General features: G+C 52.2%; 1 protein-coding gene across 1 annotated transcript; it reads right to left on the reverse strand.

Annotated features, from left to right (window-relative positions):
• Positions 1–2290, reverse strand: LOC109764858 (uncharacterized). The gene is made up of 6 exons (XM_020323641.2): positions 2138–2290; positions 1381–2092; positions 1157–1280; positions 823–1010; positions 560–729; positions 1–472 (listed from the first exon to the last, which is right to left on the reverse strand). The coding sequence occupies exons 1-6, from the start codon at positions 2288–2290 to the stop codon at positions 236–238; spliced, it is 1584 nt and encodes a 527-aa protein (XP_020179230.1). The 3' UTR covers positions 1–235.
• Positions 2291–8012: the final 5722 nt, after the last annotated feature.

An 8012-nucleotide genomic window follows, 5' to 3' on the forward strand; every position in this document is an offset into this window, starting at 1 on the left:
TACAACCACAACATATGTTTATCATATTGTTAATTGATAAAGCATGTTTATTACATACAAGTAAAAATTGCTACTACGACCATTACATAAATAAATAGCACACCGTGAATACACATATGTTTATTATTACGTCCACAACAACGACATACATGTTCATTACATAAATGTAAATAGAACACACCATGGATACATAGAAGTAGAAAGTGTTCCTACGATTATCGCAGATACTATCATCTTACGACACGGCAGCACCAGCGGCGCCGCTGCCACCGGCCTGATCGTCATTTCCGCAGGGAGGGGGACGGTGGCAGTTCTTGGTCACCCTCTGCATCAGCTCCTTAAGCATATCGTACAGTTGTCTTTTCTCCATCACAAAGCCATCCACCTCCCTCCTGATCTTGGACAGTTCACTCCCCACACGCTTGGCTGAGTCCTTCTCGAATCTCTTGATCTTATGGTTGAGTTCCCTTAGCTGCACCAAATCCCAAATGACAAATGAAGTTGTAGTCCCAAGTGACACATGAAACTGCAGTCCCAAATGACAAATTAACTTAATTACCCTGCTAAATAGAACTTTGCGACTATTACTGTCTGGAGCTCTTTGGTTGCGGACGCTCCTGACCTCGGAGGCCAGCGATCCCAGCTCCCTCACGGCCATGGCTGCGGCCTCACGAAGGTACCTCCGCGTCTCCTTTTCCTCTTGCTCGGTGGGCGGCGTAGGCGGTGCAGCTGCAGGAAATGTAGTGTAGTGTCACTAACGCAATTGTATGTACGAAGATGAATGAAATTACTGAAGATTCACGGAGGTGGCAGAGAATGTACGCCGCCGCATGCCCCTCTCTGGCGCCCAGGGCGAGCCCGGGTCCCCCGGACGAGCGCGGATCATGGTAGAGCTAGCGGCGGCGGCGCCGCCGCCGATGACGTCCTCCAGCGGACCGGCTTTGTTCCTCATCTTGTGGATGCAGGACTCGACATACTCAGGCGCCGACTCGGGCGTGAGGTCACGCAGGCTGAATCAAAGAGAAGAAACAGAACGAAAATGTAGTGAAAATTAGGAGGCAGTAGATGTTCAAACATTTCAATACATGGAAATTATATGGGACGCACACAACATTATACTATATCTCACGCATAAAAAAGTACCCCAGTCACTTACCACCTGTAAATTCGTTGGGTGCCGGAATTTGGACCTTGGGCGGCCGTGCCTTTGAGTTCCAAGATAATGTGCGTGTATGTTCCGTCCGTCGCGCGGTGCACCGACAAGGTCACCGGCCCTAATGCTGCAGAAAAATCACAGGAACAAACTCCTCAAGGACGATCATGCATGGCGATCGATCGAGTGCATATAGTTTTAATGTATGCTTATATATAGTTGCTTACCGCTGTGGTTCCTGACCTCTCTGACGACATAGCAGTGTTCGCACGATCCTTGCTCTGGCTGCGCTGGTGCCACCACCGGAGCCGTCACCGCCGGCTCCGGGTCCAGGATGCTGGCGGCGCCACTGGGACCCAAATAGTCGCCTGGCTGCGGCGCGGCGGCGAAGAACTGGCCCTCGCCACCTTTCTGTGATGGCTTCGGTATTTGGTCGTTGTGGAGGCCAGACTCCAACACCAGAGGCTCCGGGTCCGGGATGCTGGCGGCGCCACCATCGCCAGGGAGGTGTACTTCTTCGTCTTCTACGTAGAGGTCAGTGAGACCCAAATCGGCCATTATCCGCTGGTATTCGAGTGTCGACATCACCTCCAGCGACGGCTCGCTTAGGCCTTGCATCTGCTGGTGTTGGGGTTGCATCGTGGCCGGCGAGTGAACTAGCATCTGCTGGTGATGGAGTGGCATCGCCGACGACGACTCGCCCATCATGTGCTGGTCATGGAATAGCACCGTTGCCGGCGATTCGCCAGGCATCTGTTGATGCTCGAGTGGCATCGCCGGCGCTGGTTGAGGGTACCGAGAGTGTATCATGGAAGGCGGCTGCCGGGGCTGGAATGCCATCGCCGGCGCCGGTTGAGGCTGCTGCACGTGGACCATGGGAGGCGCCTGATGGTGATCGAGTTGCATTGCCGACGCCGATGGCAAGCCGGCCATCATTTGCTGACCAGAGACGACGGGCTGTGCGTCCGCGGCCGCGGTGGCAACCGGATAGGCCGGCTGGCCGTCGTGGTGAGCCGCCAGAACCTGTTGCTGCTGCTGGCGCTCAGCGGGCACGGCCGTGTCCCCTCGGGCGAAGCGGAGGAGCTCGTCATCGCTGTCGGAGTCGTAGAGGAAGCGCCAGGAGCCCTCGCCCTCCATGGCAACTCGGATCGCCGGAGTGGTGGAGGAAGACGTGCGTGCGTGCGTGCGTCGCCGGCAGTCGCCGACGGGATGGTGGTGTCGTGGGTAAGTGCAGTGTGCGTCGCAGTGCGCGGAGGGGTGTATATGCGGCGCGAAGGGGCGGCGGTTCTAGGAGTTGGGACGTGACGGTTGGAGCGTCCGCGGCGGTTCTAGGAGTTGCGACGTGACGGTTGGAGCGTCCACGGCGGTTCGCGGCCGCACGTACGCCCGCGTTTTGCTCGACGTGCCGGCGGGACGGCATTTTTTTTTTCGAGAGAAACGGCAGTTTTGGAGGCCCGTACCCATGTACAGTTGCAGAGTAGCACAAGCATGCGCGCACGTGGTGATTATGCGGACAACTCCCTTGTTTTATCTTCGGTCGCATCTATTCAAAAAAGGGTTTTTCCCGCTTTATACATAAAGCAACCATTATCGGACCAACCGATACAACACATCCAACAATTCGATAGACCACACACACCTAAGGCAAGATACAAGGACGATTGCGAAAGCTTCACGACCCAAAAAAAAAAACTCCAAGCAAACTAACGGAAGGAAGCCGCTTGACGTCTCCGGAGCCCTCCACCGTGAGCGAGTCACAACGAAGTTAAGAAGCCATGCACGACGAACCGCAAGCTCCAAGGATGTGCCTTCAGGAAGGACACGGCACTCGCTCTCACGCCTCTCGCTCTCACGCCTCTCGCAACCACGGCGACTCCACGCCTCTCGCTCGCCATTGCCAACACCCAGTCCTGCCAACAGCACCGCAGATCTAGCCGCTCCAGCCGCGCGGCATGACTCTGCGCCGGCGAGGTCCGCGAGCGTCGACCGCGGCCGCACCCCCTTCCCCTCCTCGACTGCCCCTCCACATCCTCGAAACCTTCCGGAGATGGTGAGACTGATCTCACCAGTTCCGCTGGGGATACTCATGGCGACCGGGGCTTGGGGTGGGTGGAGCGGGCGACCAGGATCCGCGACGCCGCCGCGGCGTGGATCCGGCGCGTGCGGGAGTGGAAGGCAGCGGATCAGGTGGCGGCGGCGGCGATCACTAGTAGGAAAAGGGGCTTTTACCCCGGTTTGTAAGGGCCTTTTGTCCCGGTTTTTGAACCGGGACTAAAGGGTCGTTACTAAAGCCCTAACCCTTTAGTCCCGGTTCTTACACGAACCGGGACAGAAGGTCCTCCACGTGGCCGCTGCTGCTAGCCCAGGCAGGGGGGCCTTTGGTCCCGGTTGGTGCCACCAACCGGGACCAATAGGCAGGGCCTTTTGTCCCGGTTGGTGTCACCAACCGGGACCAATAGGCATCCACGCGTCAGCATTTCAGGGGCTGGGGTTTTTGTTTTTTTTTGAAAGGGGGGGGGGGTTGGGGGGTTAATTTAGGTGTTTCATATATTGTGTTAGCTAGCTAATTAATAGAGAGAAGTGTCCTCTCTTATCTCCGTGCTTGGTCGACGCTACGTACTATATACGTATGGAGAGGACTAGACACGCTAGCTAGTAATCAAATGAAGGAAACAGAAGATCGTCATGAACATATGCATACAGAGAGAAGTGATATCGACCACCTCTCCTTCTCCGAGAGATTGGTCGAACAACAAGTTCTCGTATATCTATCCAACACTACCGGCTACATATATACAATAATTATCTCTTACAATACAATCTCCTAATTAAATTATAAGAACACAGGGTCCACATAGTATTTTCCGTTTTCAGCGATCACGTGGTCAAGGAAGAATGCCGCCAATTCCTCTTGAATTCCTCGCATACGATCTGGTGCTAGGAGTTCATCCCGCTTCCGAAACATCTAATTTGAAGAAGGGGGTCAATACATATATATATGAATAAATGAAACTCAACACAAATGATGGTAATAAAATAAAATTGTGAATATTATTGCTTACGCACTTCATATTGTTCTTCAGTGTAGCCTCGCTCACAGGTCGTGTAGCGGATGGACTCGCAAACGTAGTATCCACAGTAATTATTCCCGGGTTCCTGCCACAACCACTTTACAAGAAATAGAGGTCAATCAAACTGATAAGCAAGCATGCTAAATGGTATTGATGAAACTAGCGCTTGAATCACTAGGAGATGCGCGAAACATGCTACTATAGTACTTACTTTCGGGTGTTTAAATTGCAGCTTCTTCGGCAGTCCCGGAGCTTTTGTGGTGAATTTTCTCCAAACCCTGCCAGACAAAGAAAACAATTACTTGATATCAGAAAATGAACAAAGTTGCTGATATGGTGGATAATGATCGATTTAACTTACTTCTCGAGCATTTGAGTCATGTTCGCATAGTCCTGGGGATCTTTTCGTCTCGAGTCTAAGACGGTTAGTACTCCCTGCTCAAGCTTAATCTCTAGGAGAATATAGTGGAAGCTGCGCATGCATGCATAAGTCATCAATTACATTACCATAACCTAGACTAATAAGGGAAACCGAATATGCACAAGATAGTAACACTCACTTGAAGTTGTAAGGAAAGAGTATTATATCTTTGTTTTGATTTAATACCAACGATTGTAGCAAGTTGGCCTCGGCTTCTTTGGGATGTTTTTCAACCGTATATGCATCTATGAGATTTGTGTTAATGAACCCAATATCACCGATTTGTCTTTTCTTCAATTCGGCGATCTTCAATCTGCATAATATAGTGAGGATAATTATAAATACATGCAATGAAAGAGTTGACCTATATAGAGAGACTTAATGACAGAAGTAGTACTACTTACAGACAGTAGCAAGTGATCGTTGTTTTATCGAGGGCCTTTTGATTGTAAAACTGGAAGAAATCCTCAAATGGAACATTCAGCAGTTCAATTCCAAAGAGGTCATGGTCCGGTTTAACTCTCAGCGTCAAAGTACTCGTCCCATCAGACTCTCTGCAGGTTTTCATGTACCAATCATGTAATCTTCGCATCATCGTTGTTAGAGATCTTTCATCTTTGACGAGAGGCTTCCCGTAATGATATTTGTGTTCGTCCACCTCCATGATTTCATAATGTACATCGTCGGGCAGGTAATCTCCAAGATTGCTATAACCGGGCACCATCCTCGGATCATTAGCGACGATGTCTTTTGACACCTTGAGCGGGGGGCACGATTGGTTCGCTTGTTCGCCGAGCTGGGCAATTTTTCCCAGCTCGTCGTTCATTTAACCTTTGATCACTGACAGTACTTCCCGACCGCTCCTCTTCGGCATATGTCTTTGCAAGAATGCGCTCATAGTTGCCTCTCGGCGGAGACTTTGGTGGTTTTGTCAGGGCAGCCAGAGTGCGCTTTGCTTTCACCGGATCTACCTTCTCCTCCGGAGGTGGATGTTTCTTTGCTTTCACCCCTTCAAAGAAGTTTGTTACTTCGGCTCGCACGATCTTCCTGGTTTCCTCCTCGGTCCTCTCGTATGGTAACTTCTCTGGAGTCTTCAGAGAAGGATCGAATCTGTATTGCCTCCCGCCTCTGGCAGCTGTACTGCTAGACGCCGGCAGAGCAGACGGAGCGGCTGCGGCTATCTTCTTTCCTTGCTTACGAGGCGGAGGAGAATGACTACGACGCGCCGGAGTAGCCGCAGCGACGGCGGGTCTCTTCCGCCCTTGCTGACGAGGCGGAGAAGGAGGAGGCTGGCTGCTCTGGCGCGCCGGCGCAGGCGGAGAAGGAGGCGGACTGCCGCCACGCGCCGGAGAAGGAGGCTCAGTGCCCTGATCACTCGCCGGAGGAGGAGGCGGAGGAGGAGGCGGAGTGCCGCCACGCGCCGGAGAAGGAGGCTGAGTGCCCTGATCACTCGCCGGAGGAGGAGGCGGAGGAGGAGGCGGACTGCCCTTACTCGCCGGAGCCGTCCAGTTCGGAAGGTTGATGAGCTCCTTCCGCCATAGGCACGGAGTCTTCAGAGCTAAACCCAGCTGAGTCTCCCCTTCACCGGTAGGGTGGTCAAGCTGGAGGTCCTCAAATCCCTCCGTTATTTCATCCACCATCACCCTAGCATATCCTTCTGGAATCGGCTGGCAATGGTAGGTTGCGCCGGGTTCGGGAGGTAAAACAGAGCCAACAGCCGCCTTGACTTTGAAGTTCTGCCATTGCGCCATAAGGTGGCAATGTTGAAACTCCGTGATAGCATCCACGGGGTAGCTAGCAGGAGCCGTCAAGACATGCTCCAGCTGAAGCAGCTCGGTGGAAGCCACGCTGCTTCTCCGCTGAGATGGCAGGGTAGCTTCGGGGGTAGTTTCGGCATGTCGATTGCTGTCTCGTTCCTCTAGCGCTTGAACCCTTTCGTGCAGCTTCTGAATTTGGGTCTGCTCCATTTTTTTCCTCCTCTCCTGGCTTTTGTAACCGCCTGCGTCCGGAAAACCAGCCTTCCACGGAACGGAGCCTGGCGTGCCTCGTGTCCGTCCAGGGTGCTCAGGATTCCCGAGGGCCATTGCGAGCTCGTCGTTCTCTCTGTCTGGAACGAACGTTCCTTCCTGCGCTGCATCGATATATTGCTGAATCTTCTTGACTGGTATTCTCAAAAGCTCGTTCGTCCAAACGCACCTCCCTGATACAGGGTCCAAGGTTCCGCCAGCCCCGAAGAACCAAGTCCGGCAACGGTCTGTCCAGTTCATTGTCTGTGGTTCGATCCCTTTTTCAAGCAGATCATTCTCAGCCTTGGCCCACTTAGGCCGGGCTTTGAGGTAGCCACCTGACCCCGTGCGATGGTGAAGCTTCTTCTTCGCAGCAATCTTCTTGTTTGTCGCTGACATCTTCTTACTCTTTTCCGATGTCTTGTGGGCCACAAATGCGGGCCAGTGATCTCTGATCTTCTCATACCGGCCGATGAATTCGGGTGTCTCTTCTTTGTCGACAAACGTTTTCAGCTCATTCTTCCACCTCCTGAATAGGTCTGCCATCTTCTTAAGAGCATGAGACTTGATTAATTGCTCTTTAACTGGCTTCTCCGGATCCTCCTCTGGCGGTAGGGTGAAATTTGCCTTCAGCTCAGTCCAAAGATCATCTTTCTGCATATCATTGACATAATACACCTCAGGGTCTTCCTTCTTAGGCTTATACCATTGGTGGATGCTGATCGGGATCTTGTCCCTAACTAGAACCCCGCACTGAGCAGCAAATGCATCATTTGTCCGGATGGGTTCAATCGGTTGGCCGTCGCGCGCGATTGCTGTGATCTCAAACCTTTCATCTGAGAGCAACTTTCTCTTCGGGCCTCGTCTCTTTACCGAAGTTGTGCTCGATCCGGAGGGCTAGAAAAAAGAAGAAAGACGAGTGTTAATTAATATGTGTACATACCAAAACAATGAATGCATCAATTAGCTAGTCAGCAAAGGCTTAACTAATATATTTACCTGGCCGGACTCTGTTCGGTCACCGGAGCCATCACCACGGGCTCCTTCTTGCACCAGCATTGGGTCACCGGAGCCATCATAATCATGTCTTTCCTCCTCCACTCTTCGATCACCGTAGCCTGCTTCTTCACCCTGTTCTTCCAGACCATCATTGTCGTTAAGATATGACAAGATATCACCTCCGGCTAAGATTATGTCCCCCAACACCTCTTCTGCTTGCTCGTCTCGTCCGTGCTCCATTGTTTCTGCAAATATTACAACATGGCAATTATTACACAAACATGACAGCAGGTGGTTAGTGCAAACGTAGACCTAGCTTATTCCGGGTTTGGGGTGGCCTCAGCAACGCTTCAAGGGTAGGG

This window comes from Aegilops tauschii, chromosome 2, assembly GCF_002575655.3.
Source record: "Aegilops tauschii subsp. strangulata cultivar AL8/78 chromosome 2, Aet v6.0, whole genome shotgun sequence".
NCBI classification, from domain to species: Eukaryota; Viridiplantae; Streptophyta; class Magnoliopsida; order Poales; family Poaceae; genus Aegilops; species Aegilops tauschii.

Coding starts and splice junctions, on each gene's coding strand:
- LOC109764858 (XM_020323641.2), bottom strand. CDS start 2,290: ATGGAGGGCGAGGGCTCCTGGCGCTTCCTCTACGACTCCGACAGCGAT. Junction 2,093..2,137: donor ACGGCCAGCCGGCCTATCCG/GTTGCCACCGCG, acceptor GTCTCTGGTCAG/CAAATGATGGCCGGCTTGCC. Junction 1,281..1,380: donor AGAGGTCAGGAACCACAGCG/GTAAGCAACTAT, acceptor ATTTTTCTGCAG/CATTAGGGCCGGTGACCTTG.